General features: G+C 38.9%; 1 protein-coding gene across 7 annotated transcripts in view; it reads right to left on the minus strand.

The window, feature by feature from the left end:
* FBXW11 (F-box and WD repeat domain containing 11) overlaps positions 1-20,659 on the minus strand; it is a 137,798-nt gene extending 117,139 nt beyond the window's left edge. For 2 of the 7 annotated variants that reach the window (XM_059917674.1, XM_059917669.1), the window contains exons 1-2: positions 20,349-20,657; positions 11,504-11,665 (exon numbers count right to left, since the gene is read on the minus strand). Coding sequence is in view for 2 of the 7 variants with exons in the window: in XM_059917675.1 (XP_059773658.1) it covers positions 20,349-20,393 (45 nt within the window). In the remaining 5 variants the exon portion in view is untranslated. Of the gene's footprint in view, positions 1-11,503; positions 11,666-20,348 lie in introns of all 7 variants that reach the window. The other 5 variants (XM_059917675.1, XM_059917672.1, XM_059917673.1 and 2 more) reach the window with 4 other exon arrangements.
* Positions 20,660-20,960: the final 301 nt, after the last annotated feature.

Here is a 20,960-nt window from a genome sequence, read left to right on the forward strand (position 1 = left end):
CCACAACAAACTCAGAAGTTCCTCACCCTGGTGACTTCCTTCTGCCACTCCCCAAATGCACCTGGATCTAGAATCAGCAGTGAAGACAGCTAATCTACATATTTCCCTTTCTTCATGAAAGAAACATAAATAGCCACAAACCTAAGAAAAATATGTCCAATATCACTAGTAATTAAAAAAAATAAAATTTTAAATTCCTTAACCAAATTGGGATTTAAAAAAATTATTAATACCTTAAAATGGCATAAACATGGAGAAAAGAGCACTTTCATAGACTATGGTCAGTCTGATATGTCATGTTCATATAAATAACAGAAAGTGGGTAAAACCTTTGGCTATATAAAATACACGTGCACATTTTTTGTGTACACTATTTGACTCAACAATTCCACCTCTTAAAACTTACCCCAAGGTAATACTCACAGATTTGTTCAAAGATTAAACTTCAAGAAAGAGCACCAGCTTTAAGTTGCTATAAATTAGAAATAACTTAAATGTCTAATAAAGGAGTGGTTTAACTATTTATCCATTTGCATATTCATGCATATTCGGCACCCCTTCAAAATGTTATAAAGAAATATATGACGGTTCAGAAAGATGTCACAAATATTGTTGAGTTTTAAAGGCAGTTTGCAAAATAATTTTATGTGTGAAAAACAAATATGAAACATACATGAAAGAAAAAAATATGTATATGAAGGCAGAGAAGTATACCAAATATTAACAGCAGTCATCAGTGGAACTTTTTATTCTTTTTGTTTCTTATTTTACATAATTTTTATTTTCAATTTTCCTATAATAAATATAAATTACCTCTGTAAAAAGAAAATATAAGTTTCTTACTTAACATTTTTTCAACAGTTTTTTAACGTATGTGTCAATAACAGTACTGGGCTAATTGGGTAACCATGGGAAGTAAAAATGAATCTTGATCCCTATCTCAACCATAAAAAACAATTATTGTGAGATGGTAAAAACATACCGCTTCTAGAAGAAGACACAGAGTATCTTTAAGACCTTAGAGTAGGCAAAAATTTCATAAACAGGACACAAAAACTAGTAACTATGAAAGAAAAAATTGATTAATTAGACTTCATTAGTATTAAGACCTTCTGTCCATCAAAAGACAATATTAAGACATTGGAAATGCAAGCCACAGAACAGGAGGTGTCTGCAATATGTATGTCTGATAAAGAACTCGTTTCCAGACTATAATAAAGAACGCCCACAAATCAGTAAGAAAAAAGACAACTCAATTTTTTTAAAGGGTCAAAAGATTTGAATAAGCATTTCTCTAAACAAGATAGCTAAATGATCAATGGGCACAAGAAAAAAATGCTCAACATCATTAGTCGTTAGGGAACTGTAAAATAAAACCACAATGAGATACTATTTCACAACTATTAGAATGGCTAAAACTGAATGACAATGTCAAGTGCTGATGAGGATGTAGATCAACTGGAATTCTCATACACTGTCAGAGGAACTCTAAGAATGTACAGCCACTTTGTGAAAAGATCTGGCAGTTTCTTGAAAAACTAAACATACATCTACACTCTACCCCAGCAATTCCACTCCTAGGTATACACAAGACAAAAGAAATGTCCAAACTAAAACCTGAACACAAATGTTCACGCAAGCTTTATTCATAATAGCCAAACACTGGAAACAACCCAGATATTCATCAGCTGGCGAATGGATAAGCAAAACTGTGTATACTCGTATAATGTAACACTGCTAAGCGATGAAAAGGCACAAACAACTGGTACAAGAATGAATCTCAAAAACATGTTAGGCAAAATAAGCCAAACATAGTAAGAGTACATGCAGTATACGCATGCTGTACCCATCCCATCTATATGAAATTCTAGAACACGCACAACTAATCTACAGTAATAGAAAGCAAGTTACCTGAGGCCGAGGATGCTGTTGAGGGAACTGCAAAGGGTAATGAGGGAAGTTTTTTTTGGGTAGAAATGTTCTATATCTTGATTGTGGTACTGGTTACATGAGTATATATAGTTTTCAAAACTCAAACAGTATACTTGAAATAAGTACATTTTATTGCATACAAACTATACATCAATAAGCTGATTAAACAAAAAAAACACCAAAACTACAATATAGATACCAGTACACACTCATCAGAATGGCTAAAATGAAAAGGATTGGCAAAGCCAAGAGATAACTGGAACTCTCCACATTACAGGTAGGTGTCTAAATTGTCACAAGTGCTTGGAAAACAGTTTAGCAGAATCTACTGAAACTAAACATATGTCTATCCTCTGACCCAGTAATTCCACTCTGGGGTTTTCACAACTGAGAGAACCAAGTGTTTATGTCCACCTTAGAAATGTTATTCATAATAACAGCCAAAAATTGGAAACAAACCAACTAATTTATCAACAGTAAAATAAATGAACCATGGACTATATATACAATGGAATAATGCACGGAGGGAAAAATACTGTTATACACAACAAAATGGATGAATTTCATGGATACAGTAACGGGGGGGGAACACAAGAGTACATATATATGCTGTATAACTCCATTTATATAAAATCCAAAAACAGCCATAACTAACCTATAATAAAAGAGGTCAGAATAGGCCTTTGGGAGGGTCTATTGACTGGGTGAGGCACAGACAAGAAAGCCCTCAAGTGGCTCTAGCATGTTTTCTATCTTGATTTGGGTAGCAGTTACACAGTGTAGTATACACATATGTAAAAAAAATCATTAAGCTGTACACTTAATATTTGTGTTCTATACTGTATGTAAGCTAAAAGCAATAAAAAAAAATATATGCAAATGCCCTTTAATCTATCTTTGTTCATCCCTTGAAGCTGGATGCTTTTTACACAGTATCCAGGTGTGGCCTCTGTCAGTGTGAGTAACTCTCATTCCCAGTCTACTCATTTACATGTTCTTCATGTCCACCTCCCTCAGATTATCTGAGCTGGTGGTGCTACTAAATATCTGGAGTAATGGCACTGGAAATGGGACTGGATAAAGTCATGCCCTAACCAGACAGGGAAGATGTCCAAAATACTTATTAACAGTGTATATGGTTTTAATAAAGGTGTAATTTCAAGTCTACGGTACAGTCCCTTGTTGATTCACTATCCTTTTGATTAAGTTCTTGCAGAGATTGTGGGGAAAATTAAACACAAGCAGCCAACATTCTGAAAATAAGTACTAGCATTGCTAATATTTTTGCTTGAAAGTTTAGCTCCACAATTATAAGGAAAGTGACTTTTAAAATCATAATATAAATATTCACTTTATAAACAACTTTCAGAAATAAAGCTATGTCAGAGTTAGACTTTGTTGAAGCATGTTATTTGCATATTGCAAAACTAAACACAGTGACAACGCATGAAACTATTACTGCTGTCTTCCAAAATTAACCAACAGATTAAAAAATATGTGGTTAAGTTCCAGAAACTGTAATTAATTCATTCATAATCAGTTAATTCATAACTGATTTATGAATGCAAAGCTTTTTAGAGACAGGACTTCATGTTTTAAGAGAGTCTGATTTACATTCTCTTCAATACATACACATACATACTCATATCTATCAATACAATCTACCCATTCTACATTTAAAATGTCTCATCTCCTCCTCTTCCACACCATCTGTTACTATCTTGTGATTTCTTCCCTGGAACATTGCAACAGTCTATTAATTGGTCTCCCTGCTCCATTGCATCCTCCAAACTGACTGCCAGAGTGATCTTTCTAAAGCACAGATTTTGCTCAAACTTTCAAGTTATCTCTCATCTCAAACCACACCCACTACCCTCACCCTTCCTCTCCTGCAGGGATGACAAGCTCAAAAGTAAAGAAGGCCTTACAGGAGCTATGGTGACCAGGAAAGTACAAGACTTGACTCAAAAAGGCAGCCACTGGGCTTCCCTGGTGGCGCAGTGGTTAAGAATCCGCCTGCCAATGCAGGGGACACGGGTTCAAGTCCTGGTCTGGGAAGATCCCACATGCCGCGGAGCAACTGGGCCCGTGAGCCACAACTACTGAGCCTGCGCGTCTGGAGCCTGTGCTCCGCAACGGGAGAGGCCGCAACAGTGAGAGGCCCGCGCACCGCGATGAAGAGTGGCCCCCGCTCGCCGCAACTAGAGAAAGCCCTCGCACAGAAATGAAGACCCAACACAGCCAAAAATAAATAAATAAATAAATAAATAAATAAATAAGGGCAGCCACTACTCAGCTCCAGTTTTCAGGCAAAACCAGAGTGTTTTGATATGAAATGTCTAATTTTAAAAAATCTATGCAGATCAAATAAAATACATCTGTGGATCTCTATCTACAGGCTACTTGTCTGTAACTTATGACCTAAAGGATGACCCAAGATTTGGTTATAATCTCTTTACAAATTTATCTACCTCAATCCCTTCACACAAACTACACTCCAACAATCCACAGAACTACTTACTCCCAAGAGACAATACACACCACTGCCTGCCAGCTACTGTTCATTTGGTTACCTTTGCTATGATATCCCTCCTCTGCCCCAACACATCCACATCCATGTCTAATTTTTGCTCAAGTCCCAAAGGGTAACTTTTTAAAAATTTCCTTTATGAGATTTCCTTCCTTTTCTAGCTCCCACACAACGTATGTCCACCTCTCATGATCCTTAGCAGTTCTCACATTGAACTATACTTTTTTACGTAAAAGACTAAGATTCTGGAAGCAAGGTACACATCTGATTCTGTTCTGTATTCCCCACATTACCAAACAGTACCTGTTCGATTACATGCTCAATAATAAATGAATAAAGCTATTTATCTGCCTATTTGCATAACAATTAGTACCTCAAATAGACGGCCATTACACAGTATGATCCCTTAGATTTTGAAAATCAAAAGGCTAACAGGTTCAGAAATATATCCCTGTAATATTAAGTTTGAATCAGAACTAACATGAACACATGGTTCATTTTAAATATACTTCTTAGGTCTGTCCACTGAAAAGGTCTAGAAGCAACAACAACCCAACAGTACTGATTTTGTTTCTAAACACCATTCCCCACTAAAAGGAACCAGAGTGTCTTGGAGAAATGGTTGATTCCTGATATGCAGGGAAAAGTAGAAAACCAAGAAACACACCAAAACTGATGGGCTCATGTTAAAAAGGAAGCAGGAGCCACCTTGAAGGGGCTCTCATTAGCCAAATCTGAACATCAATAAAGACTGTAATTGACTGTTAACACAGTGAATGAACAAAATCCATGAGAGTACGGTGATACACAAAAGGAAGGAGGAGAAACGAGATGGCCTCTGTGAATGCTAGCTAACAAATATAGATGAAACGACAGAAAACCACAATTTTGTAACTTACATTGTAATAACTGATTTCAGGCTCAGGATGCTAAAACCACTGGGTGAAAGGCTGTAATGTTACAGGATATTTACAAGGTGCCAAAATATTACCCCATAGTCCTTTGTAATAACAGAGGATAAAACTGTACCTTAATGGAGAGGTCTGGCTGCTGCCACCTTAGTGAAGGGATCAAATTTAGCATAGCTCATAATGGGATAACCTGTCATTAAGTGCCTCCCGACATGACTCAATGCAAAGTACACTTCACCTATGATGAAGCATTCTTGTCATTCTTGTTAAATGGGCTGCAATCAAGCCTCTCACATAACTTCCAGTTTACAGCAAGTATAGGAGCTAGAGAAATGAGTTAAATAACACCATGAAGAAATATTCAAACAAGTGAAGAATGCTGCACACCCTACAGGACAACTAACTGAGCTGGACTCTTAAAAAAAAAAAAAAAAATCAATTCCAGGAGAGGGAAAAGGGCAGAGGGACAGTTAAAACAAAAAGAAATTAAAAAGACATCTACAACCACATATAAAAGGTGTGTTTTATTTGGAACTTGGTTTTTGTTTTTTAAAGAGGGAGTGCTAGAAAAGACACTCTTGGGTCAACTGGGAAAATTTAAATTGAACTGAATATTTGTTATTATATTATGGAATTACTTTCATTTTCTTAGATATAAAAACAGTACTGTGGCTTTATATATGTATAAAATACATATGACTATATTTAATATTTGGTTATATATGGAGATGTATACTATAAACATTGTGTGTGTGTATGCACGCTCGCTTTTAGAGAGAGACTATCCTTATTCTTAAGAGATACATGCTGAAATGTTTAGAGGATGAGGTATCATGTCTGCAACTTACTTTCAAATTGTTTAACAACAAAAAAGGGTACTTATTTGGGGAGAGAAGGACAGAGAAGGGAGGAGAGGGACAGAGGAAGAAGGCGGGAAAAAGGGAGGGAAGGGACGACCAAGGGGGGGGAGCAGAGAAATGATCCAAATATGGCAAAATGTTAACAACTGTTGAGTCTAGGTGGAGAGAGTATACAGGTGTTTGTTGTACTGCTTTTTTCCCCAACTCTTGTATATATGAAATTCTTCATAATAAAAAGTTATGGGGGAAAAGAGAGAAGAACAATTGAAAAAGCAACCTGCTTAAAACCAATGTAACACCTTGAGAGTGTCATGAAATAAGAGTACTCTCAAGCAAAGCCTGTGAGAGTGTAAATTGTTGCCATGTGACTGGAGGACAACGTGGCAATGTCTATCAGATTTTTTAAAGCACCCATCCAGTGACACTTACTCCCAGGAATCTGTCCTGAAGATATACTCCTCCACATGTGAAATGACATACACGTCAAGTTATTTTTTACAGCATTATGTATAACAGCAAAAGACTGGAAAGAGCCTCTATCTGTAACAGCCCAGACTGGTTTCACAAATTATAGCACATATAATAAGTCAGCGTGCATCTTTTAAATTATCTCTTCAAAAAACATGAGAGTTCTTTGGGAACTGATATGAAAGATGACCATGTCATATTTTACATAAAAAAAAAAATCAAGGTGCAGAATAATGTGTATAGCACACACACACATATATGAAAGCTACACAAGAATGTGGTTGAGTAGCTGGAGCTAAAGAGAAGTGAGACTTTTTTTTCCTTACTGTGTACTCCTTTTTGCACCTTATGAATTTTGTACCATAGACATATATAATGTATTCAAAAAAGTTTTTTGTTAAGTATTGATTGACTTTAGCTGTAATGAAGTCTTCACATCTCCAGGCTTTCATTACTAAAACCTAATTACAGTGGAGTTATAGCACACCTGGGAATTAGGGTCTGAAGTCAGTACATAAGGTGAAAACAGCATATAGTAAAAATCTGCCTTAAAAATCTCTTAAATAAATGCCACACTGGACCAACACACCATCTCAATAATTCCTACAAAGCTAATTTTCATACCAGCACTTGAACAGTTTGCTGTTTCTTCAACTGACCAGTAGATTAAATAGCTGTCTTGTACTTAGGCCTCATGTTGTGATGTTAAAAATGTTTCTTTAAAATACCATAATCACACTCATCACAGCTAGATGAGAAGCATTCAGGAATTGAGACAGGCTGAGAGAAGAGCAAATTTCCATTCCCCATTTCACGTTTGGTCCAGAATGTTCACTGTTTAGGTTAGTTTTCCCTTGTTTTTGTCACCAGATGTAAAGAAATGAATTTGATAAATGTACGTAAGATGTGTAGTGACAACATGGTGCTTTCTAAAATACATTTCAAAAACTGTACCTCTAATAATTAAACAAACCACTACAGTGGAAAAAATATCACAATCCAAATATAATGGACTAATTTGCTGATTGGGAACAGGCTGTAACAATCCCCAGATCAATGTGAGAAGGACAGAGTAGTAACACCTCTTGAGCGACATCACATATGATATCATAATCTGAGCTGTAGCCCATTCCTTTATATTAGTATTTCCATACAGATATGAATTCTTCAATCTTTACTCTGAGTTATCTTCTAACTCCAATAAGTAAAGTTAGCTACCACTGAAGCTAAATAAAAACTCCCAAATCTTTCTATCCCTGCTCTCTCTGGTGAGCTCCAAATCAGTATTCCTACTAGATACTTCTCCTTTTAGAGGATTCACCCATAGGCTACTCAAATTCACTATAAACTGAACTCATTCTTTCTCCTCCCTCCACTCCTCCCAGTCTGTTCTTCTAGTATTCCCTATCTTGGAAGAGAGAACAAACAACCATTCTGGCGCCCAAGGCAAAAATCTAAAATTTATACTATATTCCATCCATCTCTTTCTCCTATAACCAATCCCCAAGTTTGGTAGGTCCTGCCACCTACATCTCTTTTAAGCCCACCCCATCTCCACCATGCCCACTGTCAATGCTTTGGTTTGCCTTCATCATTGCTCACTTGAACTAACTGGTCTCCCTGCCTTGAGTCTCTTCAATCCATCTTACAGACACCTGAAAAGTTAACTTCTTAAAATGCAAATTTGGTTACATCACTCTTTCTATTTTAAGAACAGAAGGATCAAGAACAAGTCCCAAAGTAATGATACAGTAAGCTAAACACAAGCTCATTTAATAACATGACGTAATGCAAAGAGAATGTACTACCAGGCATATTTTTTATGAGTATATTCCTATTCTACCCCACACTATATGACCAAATTAAATAAGCTATTAAGTGTGTTTCAGTAGAAAGAGGCCTCAGGGAAGCAAGGAAAATTCAACTGCCTTCTTAAGAGTCAAAAATGAACACAAAATGGATCCTTACAGTGATAAAGGTGCCTTAAGGAAAACAAAGAGCTTCCCAGACCTAAAGAACAAGAGTGCGTTCAAGCTGAATGTAAATATTAACATGCTTAAAATGAATGCCGTAATCAGAAAAGGATTTGGGAAGTAAAAACAAGCAGAGAAGCTGAAGGAAGACAGAAAAACCATCCATCCCTAAAGTAAAAGCTGAATGAGGTTGTCTCAGTCCCAGGCCAGCAAATACGTCACTTCCCTGGCCAAGTCCATGCTAACTAAACCACCTGACTATGATCTGACCTGGTAGGTAAAGTCTACCCACTGGACAAGAGTATTTTGGTCATTTGGCTTGAGTCTTCAGGTCCCTCTAAATATCTCTTCTCATTTGAAAAACTTAAACTGGCATGTTAAGTAGGATCTAGTAACGAAGCCTACCTATCAGAAAAGTTTATATTAATCATGCCAACAAGCACATATCATTATAAATTAATAAACTGGAATTCTGGCTTTACACATCAGTCTTGCACAGCTGGTTAATGAATTTAAGTCTAACCGTGGGATAAGGGGCTGGCTTTCAGCATGCTGACAAGATCAGATTTCTAAGGGTGTTAAATCCAGGACCAGACCTAGGCTGAAGGTAAATTCTATAACTGTATTTGTGGCTATTAAAATTACTTAAAATTTAAAATTCAGTTCTTCAGTTAACAGAGCCACATTTCAAAATAGCCACAAGTGGCTAGTGACTACCGTATTGAACAGCACAGATAATGAACATTTCCATTATCCAGAAAGTTCTAACTGGACAGCACTGTTCTGGAACACAACCTTAAACTAACCCTACTGTGAGTCCTCTCGGGAAACAGGCTGGTAGATAGTCTTGGATGGCTAACACAGAATCTGAGATCTAGACTATTTTCTACAGAAGGTACGAAATATATACTCAGCAACAATTGTTTCCTTTCCCTTTGCAATGATTTCTTGAAATCAGAATACAGTTTTAGTCTTCAGGATTTCTGCCCCTCTTTTTATCACTGGATGGTGTTTTAAACTTGAGGCACAGACATTAGAAGCACATTCTCTGAAACCAAACTGCCTAGATTCATATCTCATCTTTGTCTCTTACTAGATGTGTGACCTTGAACATGTTCCTTAACTTCTCTATCCTTCAGTTTCCTCATAAGTAAAGTGGAAATAAGGGTACCTACCTCATTGGGTCACTATGAAAATGAGTTCATACATGTAGAGTGTTCAGAATTGTGCTCAATACAGAGTAACTGCCCATTAAGTGTAAACTACTACTACTTTTCCTACTACCACCACCCTGAGAGCTCTTCACGTGACAAGCGTGAAAAACGCTCAACTAGAAGAAATACTAACAAATATAAAAAATAAAACATGGATCACATAGCCAGAGTGTCAGTCTATGACAAAAAAGTTGTTTTTTTTTTTTTAAGGGTAAAGGAAATGGGTAATCTGGAGTGATTAAATACCAGAAAAAGTCATGAGTTGCCTGACATCTTACTTGTAAGGCTGACAAACCACAGATCAAAAGAAGTCTACATAGAGACTTCCCTGGTGGTCCAGTGGTTAAGACTCCATGCTCCCAAGCAGGGGGCCCAAGTTCGATCCCTGGTCAGGGAACTAGATCCCACATGCTGCAACTAAAAGAGCCCACATGCCACAACTAAAGAGCCCACATACTGCAATGAAGATCACGCGTGCCTCAACTAAGACCCAGTACAGCCAAATAAATAAATACTAAAAAAAAAAAAAAAAAAAAAAGCTAAGAATGTCACTGTTAACAAAAAAAGAAGAAGAAGAAGAAGTCTACATAATAAGCTACTGAGCTATTTAAATAACCAATAAAAAGTAAGGAGGAACTGAGAAGATACAGGTTTGAGTTCACTAGGCCAAATGATACTTCCCTGTATAAAACACATTTTGACATGTAAATGTATAGCCTCTCTTATACTTCCTAAGTTACCTTTAGGTTCACTTGGTGAACTGACTTCTAATCTTCTAATCTTTTCATTTAGAAGGGAGCGCACCAGATACAATTAAGATACCATGCCAAAAAACGATCCATCGTGTGTTCTCCAAGTGGAAACCCACTGTAGAAAACGGCATCTTACTCTAACAGTATATAGACAATATGAAAATCCTGAAGTTGAAGTACAAACTTCAGCAAATGTAGTCAGATGGAAAGAGCCAGAGCTCTGGAGACACACAGGCTCAAGCTTAAGCTTGGCTCTGCCATGTACGAGCTGTATGACCCTGGGCAAACTGTACTTAATGCTCCTCAGCCTCATCTTACAATCTGTAATATACACGTAAAGCATGTGCCAACTAAATAAGAAATATGTGTAAAGAGCTTACAATAGCGCCTGGCACTTAGTAGATGCCCAGTAAACAGCAGCTACAGTTAGTAAATCGTCCTGAGAAGACCCTCCAGGAGTCCTAAGAATAAAAGACCACTACTTTACATGGTAACTACAAAAATTATTCTGACCAGGTAATAACTATAAATCATGAGATAATGCCACAAAATTATCATTTGCTTTCCATATTTCATAACCTATTCCTCAAACAAATGTCCCTTGTTTACTGTACTGTATTCCCTGTTAGGCTATGACTACAAAACTTTTGGGCCTATTTAATAAAAATAACTGCATTTCTTACACTGAAACAAAGTTTTTACTACCAAATACCTTCACTAAACCACACCCAAACATGAACACTATGAATAAATGTCTAACATTTCTTCCTTTCTCTATTATAATGGAAAAAAGTAAAGAAATTTTAAGTTTCTCTCAGTGAGTTGAGTTCTACATAACAAAACAATACAGGGTAATTGCTTACCTGGACAATATTTTGTACTTCAGATCCACCAATCCAGAATGAATGGGGGTATTCCCTTTCAGACTAGTCTGAGAAAAGACAGCAGTCAAGCAGCTTCCAAGATTCTTTCCGCTTACTGTATCCAGCTTTCTTCAACAAAATCCCAAACATGCACTTCGGTAACTGTTGAAAGACAGAAAGCAATCCATACACCCACCATGGCACCAGCGGCAAAGGATAGCCACCAAGAAATGGAAGGGTCAATGGAGTGGTGGATCTGAAGCACAGAAAGAGTTACAACCCCTGAGTCAGCTATTTGGTATAAAAGGTCTGCAGTAGCACTGCTCACCTCTCTGTTGAGAGAAGAATAAGAAATTCTACATAACAAAGAAGGAAACATCCCTAATACTATTATTTGTTCATGATAAATATCATGCAATTTCCAAATGCATGATAAAAATTTCTTCTATTATGCACATAAATTGTCCCAGATCATTCAGCTACAATGAATTTTATCCATTTTCTAAGACAGCTCCTCTACTATTACAGAAACTTTGTCAGCCAAAGTTAATATAGGAGGGCTCAAATGTCTACCAATAAAAATATTTATTTAAGCACCTAACAAGAAATCTTTTGGTTTGCCACATATAAGAAATCAAATCTTCACATCTCTCAAATCTTCCACCCTCAGCTGAAATACAGGACATTTTAAGACATGTGACATAACTTTAAGAGTAAACTTCTGGCTCAATAAAGGCCAATCCCCCACAATGGCCAGTCACTGGGTAAATTAGGGAAAATAATAAAGAACACTAATGAACAATTTACTACATAACACCTTTAAATACATAAGCCTACTCCACATTATATCAACATGCTTTTATTACCATACCAACTCTTCCATTAGACTGTAAACTCTAAACAAACTACAAGGGAGAGAGAAAAAGACATTCAACAGGATGACATAGATAAAAACTTAAAAATCCAAAGACTGTGAAGCTGCTTGCACATAAATTTGCTACTTCCTCAACTGCCACACTACTGCCAAAATGTTCCGGCAGTAATTATAATACCTACCTTTATTGAAGGGTTACTAATGGGCCAGGCCTTTTACATTCATTACTCATATTTAATTCTCAAAAAATATGAGAAGAAATAACTTGCCCACAGTCCCACATCTACTAGGTGGTAGAGCCCATGCCCTTTTCACAGAATACTGTGGCCTCCCAAGTCCACAGTCCGTGGATCAGAAAGACCATGATTCCTGGGGCAGAAGAAACCAAGCTTTAAGCTAATTGACGTCAGAAGGGAGAACCACAAAAATACAGAAGAGTTCAGTATTTCAGCCTAGCTGAACTAAAATACAACTGAACTTGTTGAGCCATCCTGAAAGGGCTAACTCCCCTGATCTAGCCACTTAAAAGCATTTCAGTAACAAAAAGCCATGCAATTCTAAGGCCCACAATATTAACTTTATAACAAAACACATTAAAACATTGCCCAAGTAGACTTTGTGTTTAGCGGCAAAGATGTGTCTGTGACAAAGAATCCCAAACCCAGTTGAAACCAAGGAATTTTTAAATTCCAAGGTCAATAAATAGTCCACAGGCAAAGACTAAAGATGTTCTGATTTTTCATGTTATAGGCAAAGCAACTGAGGTGACTGACTGAAGTACAAGTCTAAGATTAACCTCTTCATAACAAATGGGTGGAAATATCTTAATACCCTCAACTTAAAGGCATTATATGAGTAAAATCACAAGCAAAGAATAATTGCTCAAGCTCTTCTCATTACTCTAGAGCCTAAGAATAAACTAAAAACCCAATTTTGACAAAAGCTGCTAGTGGGCTATGGCTAGTAGTTAACTGCTAGAGCAATATACTCTGCTTTTCAAAGTATAACTCACTGCTATAACCAAAATACCGAAAAATTATAGCAAAACACAGCCACAACAATTTGACTAACGGACTCATTTCTGAACCTCTTGCGTTGTCAGGGCTTTTTCTTGTATTAGTGAGTTAATTTTCCCCCCTTCCCTTCAAATAAACATTTACTGAATGCCTAATTGGTGGCAGGCCTTATGCTAGAGAAACAAAGATTAATAGATGCCAGACCAGGAATGTAAGGACTGACTTCTTCCTGTCCCCTGCCCCTTTCTCTCTGAGTCTCCTAAGCAATCATTTCACAGAACCAAAACATATTTTATTATTAGTTCCCAAAACTGGTTAAGTGTTCTGAATTTAACTCCCCCCCCCCAAAAAAAAAGAAATACTCAGGTTCCTTTTTCCTAACAGCAGAGCTCTCACTTAATTTTTCTTTTTCTTCCGTGGATCAGAGGTTTGCTATTAGAGAATGGTTTCCTATATTCATTGTACTTAGGTATTTGCACATCCCTCTACTCAGTCATCTTTTTTAATTTACATGTTAATGTCCTACTGTTTCTACTTCACTGCTTTCCATTCTGTGAAGGTCTTCATTGTTGACTAACCCTGAGAGGGAATTTCCTAAAAAATGTTTCCTGCTGACATAACTGAACTCTGCAATCTTTGAATTTTGTTAAAACAATAATAAGATCCAGGTTAGAGATACCCTACTGGACTGTCAGGTCTTCCTGGCTGGTCTCTCATTTGCCTACAAAGACAAGCTTCCTGTTAGGCAATTGCGATCAGCAGAAACTGAACTGAAGGTAACAAGCACTTTCTTGACCAACAGGTTTTTCCCCTTTTCTCAACTAATTCAATGAACAACAATACAACTCAGGAGGAAATCTTGTAGGATAGTCACCACTTATTCTGTTAAAGGTCAAAAATCACCAGCTTAGCTAAAACAAGAATAAGAATTTGAAAATCCTAATTTCCTTGTCTAAACTAAATTGATCAAACATAAATCACAATGCTCAATGTTAATATGAACAGTTACCAGTCTCTTTCTACCAGGATACCTAGAACAGGGTTAAGCGGGTTCTCTCCACAGACAGAGTACAAGTCTAATTATAGCTAATTGGTAGTTCTTAGTAATTGTAACAGTACTTCCCAGATTTCCAAGACAGTACTGATTCTGTATGATTTCATCATCTCCCCCAAAGATGCCTCGTGAAATGCATGGCTAAAAGCAACTGAATTTTAGGCCTCTGTAAAGCTTCACAATTAAATACACACACAAATCAGGGGGGAAAATTAAAACTTTCTTCACATCATCTGTCTTGATTGTGCTTTACAAAATATGGTCCCTGTACTTGTGGGGAGGGTTAGCTTGGCAGGCAGTTGCTGAGAGACAAGCCTTTGCAAGGTCCTTTCACATGCATCTCTCATAATCCTCCCAGCAACAATACCTACATTTTCTTATTTTTACACATAATGAAATCATACCAGAGAAACGTTAACTTTCTTAAGGTCACACAGTCAGAAAGTGACAGCTAAGATACAAACTCAGGTGTTTCACTCTAGAGTCCATGCCCTTTATGCTAAATCACGCTTCTCTAAGGTCACAGGACCCTTAGAACTTATCGACTGTTTGGCAAGTTCACATCAACAGATATAAAAGGAGTTTGGTTTCCTCAGCACTTCTATCAACCACTCTCTAGGATGTATATAAATCAATCTGTATGTGTATAAAAGTCTGCAAATAATGGTTAAAATGTATATGAATGTCTGTGTACCACATCCCACCCTCCTTTTCCCCTTAGCAGTCTTTCTCCTCTATCCATCTCCACCTTTGTCTTAAGATTATCAAAAGGAAATCTTAAAAAGTTTTCACAGCATGGAAAAAAAAAAACCCCTAACATTAATTTATATCAATACCTACTGCACACCCAAGAGCTAAGTGTAGTGAAGGATTCAAAGGACAATCAGATATGGCCTCTGGAAAAGAAGCTTAGACATTATCAAACTTTTATGATACACAGGAAGGTCTGATAAGTCCCATAAGAGTTAGGAACAAATTATCATAAGAACTAGTGATATAGGTGAGAATTTCCAGAAAAGAAGATGGCTAAGATACAGGCAGACAGCAATAATACACGTAAGCGATCAACAGGAAAGTTCAACTCAACATTTACTGAACACCTACTACAAGGGGCACTGTGAGCAGTTTACCATTTAATAGGGGACAAACACAGGAAACTATAATACAAGCCCAGAATATGTTAACTGCCATGAGATAAAGACAAAGTGTCAGAACTCATTCATTTCATTTAACAATGATTATCATATAGGCAGTGCTATAGATAAAAAACCAAAATGGTATCTGCCACCATAATATAAACTGACATCAAAAAGAGAAGGCATCTAAACTGTGTTCTGAGGGGATAGTACTTTATCAGCATAGGTGGAAGAGAGGATTGTTGAGATCTGACCTAAACCAATTTGGCCAGAGCACCAACTATTAGGTCCTTCCCATAAACATCAGTAGCCTTAAATACATGGGTTTAGGTCAGTTCATATCAGTGCTGACAAAGGAAACAGTGAGCAGAATCTGAAGAACCACAGACCCGCACGCTTTGGCTGGAATATAGAATAAGTGAGGAATGTGAGAAGAAAAAGCTGAAGAGAGGCTGGAATTTGAATTACTAGGACTTGAAATGCTTTCTTTCCCTTAAACTGTAAATAGCACCAGATGGAAGCCAAGATCCCAGGTACCTCACAGTGCAGAAAAGTTTGTTTCTAGAATTCATAGAACCAAACAGTACTACTCAGAGAAACACATGTGCTGTCCTGTAAACCTATGTAATGGGTTAGCGATTCTTCTGTGCTATACAGAACTCGCAGTTTTCAGGGGACAGCAGTCAGGGGCCAAAGAGTGCCAAGACTTGTGAGCAGGATCATGTTTATCCTTGTCAAATCTAAAAGGACATCTAACCTACTCCAAAATCAGGAGTAAAAATTGATAATATTTGAGCCACAGCCTCTTGAGGCAGGTCAGTGAGGTCTATGCATATGCATGTGATTTATTTCATTTGGACCCTACTTAAACTTCTGTCTACTTTATCTGCATTTGGTAAATCAACACATGGCTAGAGGCAGATGAGGGTAAGTGACGGTGACAAAGTGAGACCCAATTTCTTAAAGGAGTCACTAAACAATCCCACTTATTCCACTTAGAAAGCCAATGACAAGGCAGGACGGGAGGACACAAAAAGATAAAAAGATAAATATTTCCAATAACGTCACTTAGTTTCTTTCATCTCCTTGGCCTTGTGGCCTGTACTTCAATAGCTCTAAAAATAGATTTGCTATTACAACTTCTTAATAAGATCCAATATACTTTACCTATATCACTACATTCAACAAGTAATATAGCTGTTTAGAGATAACACAGAGGGGAATGACTCACTTAAGGTCACTTAGCAAAGAGGGGAACCATTCAGAGGCTAACAACAGAGTATAAACTACCCATTACTTGTGTAAATGGGAGAAGGGGTATGCTCACACCCACAGAGGAAGCAGGATTATCTTTCCCAAACTTTTAACATTAACTTCTGCTATCTTCTAATAGGCAGGACTAACCATCTTTTTCCAATTAGCAGCTCTGTGAGTGCTTTCTAGTAATAAGTGCCTGAACATAAACTCATACTTCTAACTCAAGTGTTAAATACCATGTGATACACAACGCACAGTTTTCATTGTTTCCAGTGAAGTCCATCACACTAGACAAAGTCTGGTGAACTTTTGTGTATTTCCAAATGGATTACTACTTTTCTACCTCATTAATAATAAAGCTAATTTTACCAAAGTCAGAAGTTTGAAAAACAGTCCCACAAACTAGGTACAGTATTGGGCCCACATAAAGCCATGAAAGTCATTTGGTGGTTAAATTATTCACTATCAGCTATCGTAAATTCAGTTGTCTCGATCAAGAGTTTATAGTCTATATTAAAGACTGAATCCTACGAGGTAGGTCAGCTGGAGAAGCACTTTTTGTGGACCTGGCCACAGGCAGGGGTAGGAGTCACAACGGGGGTTATATTTTGAAGATTTAATTATTCTGCTATCACCAGTTTTACTTCCTAGTAAACTAAAAAACTGCAAGAAAAAAAGGAAGAATCAAAATCAAAGAAAGTAGAGGAATGAAGATTAAGAAATTGGTGAAACCCAAGAACTCTGTTTCCTTTCTTTGAAACAGCAAGCTCTGGAATATCAAACGAAAGTTATCCTGTTAACCATTAAGTACCGAACTGGTACAGGCAGCACAATCACAAATATTTGAGTACTGAAGCTGACTCATAAAACTCTAAAAATATTTCATGCTTTAGGCTTTCAAAATACCATCAGTTTAACCCCTCCCCCTCCTTCCATCATGTTATTTTGAAATGTAAATGTTTTTAACCTAGTTCTGGAAACTCTAATTAAAATTCAGTGAATACAGAAAGCCACATGCAATTAGATTTCAAGGCATTATCATTCCTACATCTGATCCTGGATTTAGTAAATCAGTTGTTAAGTACCTGTGCTATCTACTACACTAAAATAAATACATATATGTTTATGAAAAGAGTTGCCTAAGAGTCTTAAATGCTTAACTGGTAGCCCTTTGAGGGAATATCAAAATCCGTATATAAAAAGCCATTGTGAAAAAAAAAAAAGAAAAAGAAAAAAAAAAGCCATTGTAAAACTGATCTAGAGAACTACTTTGTTAAATTTTTTGTTAAATTTTCTAAGAATCCCGGTTTATAACGTCCTTGAAAAGGCTGAAATATCTTTTCAGATCATAGACAAGTACAATCATGTAAAATCAAAACTTATGAGCAGTGGAAGCCAGTATATTTAGGCCAGAAATTTTTTTCTACATCCATTCAAAGACATTAAATGGATTACACTGTACTTACTCTAATTCTTTCACAAACAAATACTATTTATTTATTTAGGCCACACGGTGTGGTTTGTGAGATCTTAGTTCCCTGACCAGGGATCGAGCCAGGGCCCTTGGCAGTGAAAGCACTGAGTCCTAACCACTGGACCACCAGGGAAGTCCCTAGTTATTTTTTAAATGAATGGAAATGGAAGGAGCACTGAACAGCCAATTTCAAAGAGGTACCAAGTTACAATTTTTTGCTATGCAGTACTCCTCCTGTTGTAAGTACATGTATTATACATACATAAGAATATGTACTATGTATTTAACTCCAATTAAGATATTTTACCAAAATAACCCCATACAAAATTTGAAGAATATCAAAGGCTTGACCTCAAAAGTTTGATAAATTGTACTGAAAGGAAAAATTACTTAATAAATGAATATCAAAAACTCATAAGTATCAGTATCCCTTAGAAAGCAACCATAAGTGCACACACACATACACACACACACACAAATCAGAAACTACCAGAGCTTTTTTCCCCTCTAGTTTTCAAGACTGCTGGAGAAGTCTAGTGAATTATGCAAAGGACAGCAAATATTAAGCTGCCTCTGTATTTATGCTACTGTACTTCCATTTTTAAAACATGCATCTCAACTTCCCAGATACCATCATCCACAGAAACCATGCATATATCCAACAGACTTTCAGTGTCACCATTTATTATTTATAGCATTAAATGGGGGAAGTGGCTCTGATGTCACCGACCCTACCCAGTGGAATCACTGACTCAATAAACGTTTTCACACTGGAGAAAATCTGGCTAGGAAAACATTTTGCTGTGTTAAGTAGAGTCTTTCATCTTTCCTTTCAACCCTGGCGTAGAAGTTGTTACTGTGTTAGGAGAGGTACAAAGAAACTGTCAAGGTTTCCACAGGAGGAAAACCTGAGCATGTCCGTTTGCTGAGGCAAAGACTTCCCCCTCCCAACTCTCCAGAGCCCAGTTTGATTTCCCTAACGCTCAAATTGGCAGGTAATAGCTGCCATATTTTACTTCTTCCACCAAATCATCCACCAAGTAGGAAATTCTTCATTTCTACTAGCCACTCTGTCGTGGTCCTGTTTCTAAAAACCCGTTCTGACTCAAAGTCCTAAGGCGGAAGGGGGCTGGGGTGTTCGCGGGGCCAGGGAGTCTGGCCTAGCTACCAAAGGTTTCTAACAGAAGAGTGATCGCCGCCCCAGGGCCCTAGGACACCCCCCCTCCCCCTTTTTCTAGAAGAAAGAACTGGCAGCAGTGATGAGGACAACCCTTCCCCCCTCCTCCCCAATTTCCCAAAGCAGCTTTGGAAAACGTGAAGTTACAGTTTCTCTTTCCTGGGAGATGGAATCCAGAGTACCTGGGGCCTTGCTATGCAAACATCCCTCTCGGCCGAGTAAGAAACCCTTTGTCCGAGAAGCCGGACACCACAGGGGGCCGGGAACGAGGCCCCTTATCGGCCACATCTTCAAGTCCGAGAGCTCTCCACCTCCACCCCTGTAGGGCCTATGCCGGCATCCTCACAGCCCTAGGTTGAAGAGAGGGTGCTGAGACCCCTTCTAGGACGCGGAGGCCGAGGCCCTAACCGATCTTCTCGGTACCCTCTCCCAACAGCATCTCACTCGGCCTGAGTGGGGCTGGCAAGAGCGATGCAGGCCTGGACCGGAGAAACAGAGAAAAAAAAGAAAAAAAGAAAAAAAATCCCTTCTAAAGGGGGAATGAGATGCTAAAGCGAGTGCGAACTAAGGCCACAGCATAAGCGAGCGAGGGTCGTTCGAGACATGGGCCCGGAGACAGGAGGAAGGGAGGGAGGAAAAACGAGGGGCATGGAGGGGGCCGGGCCAGGTCCGGCGTGAAATCTCGAGGGATCCGGAGGAACCGCGCCGGGCCGGAGGCCAGGGAAGGCGGGGGGCCCAGGTCCCGGCCGAGGCAGCGAGGAAGGGCCAGGGCCGACCTCGCGCCGGACGCTGAGGTGGGCAGGCCCGCCCGGAGCCGGACGGACGGAAGAACGGACGGTCCAACGGCCCGCACTCACCATGAGCTCGATGGTCTTGTCCTCAATCACCGAGTCGGGCTCCATGGCGGCCCCGGCGGCCCCGCCTCGCTCTCCCCGCGCAGCAGCGAACAGCCCGGGCGGAGGAGGCGACGGCAGAGGCGGCAGAGGCGGAGGCGGCTATCGCACCCACTCTAGCTGCCAGCCCGCCCGGGCCGCCGGCAGCTCCGCCCTCCCCCTCGGCGAACGCAGTACGCAGAGCTAGGACTACAGCTCCCAGCAGGCGCCGCAGGCCCTGTAGAGCGTTGTGGGAACGAGAAGCCGACACCAGGCCAATCTCTCCTGACAGCTCGAAGCTGAATTCTGAGCCGAAAGTAGCACTGGACTGTGAATGCGACACGTGCAGACCTAAAGAATTAAGGGCTGCCTCCAGGTGGGGCCTCGGGAGCGATACGACTACATGTCCCAGAAAGCCTTGCGCTCGGGTTCTCTTTCCGGCTAGTTTCTCCTGACTTCCTGGCAGCCCAAGGCTACCCAGACCCGGACGGAAACTCGGAGGCAACTCTTCGCTTGACAGATATCCTGCGTGCGCGACTGATTTCCGCACATGCGCGGTCGGTGTCTGCAGGGGCCGCGACGCCTAGGCAGCGGAGC

Source organism: Balaenoptera ricei, chromosome 3 (assembly GCF_028023285.1).
Source record: "Balaenoptera ricei isolate mBalRic1 chromosome 3, mBalRic1.hap2, whole genome shotgun sequence".
Lineage (NCBI taxonomy): Eukaryota > Metazoa > Chordata > Mammalia > Artiodactyla > Balaenopteridae > Balaenoptera > Balaenoptera ricei.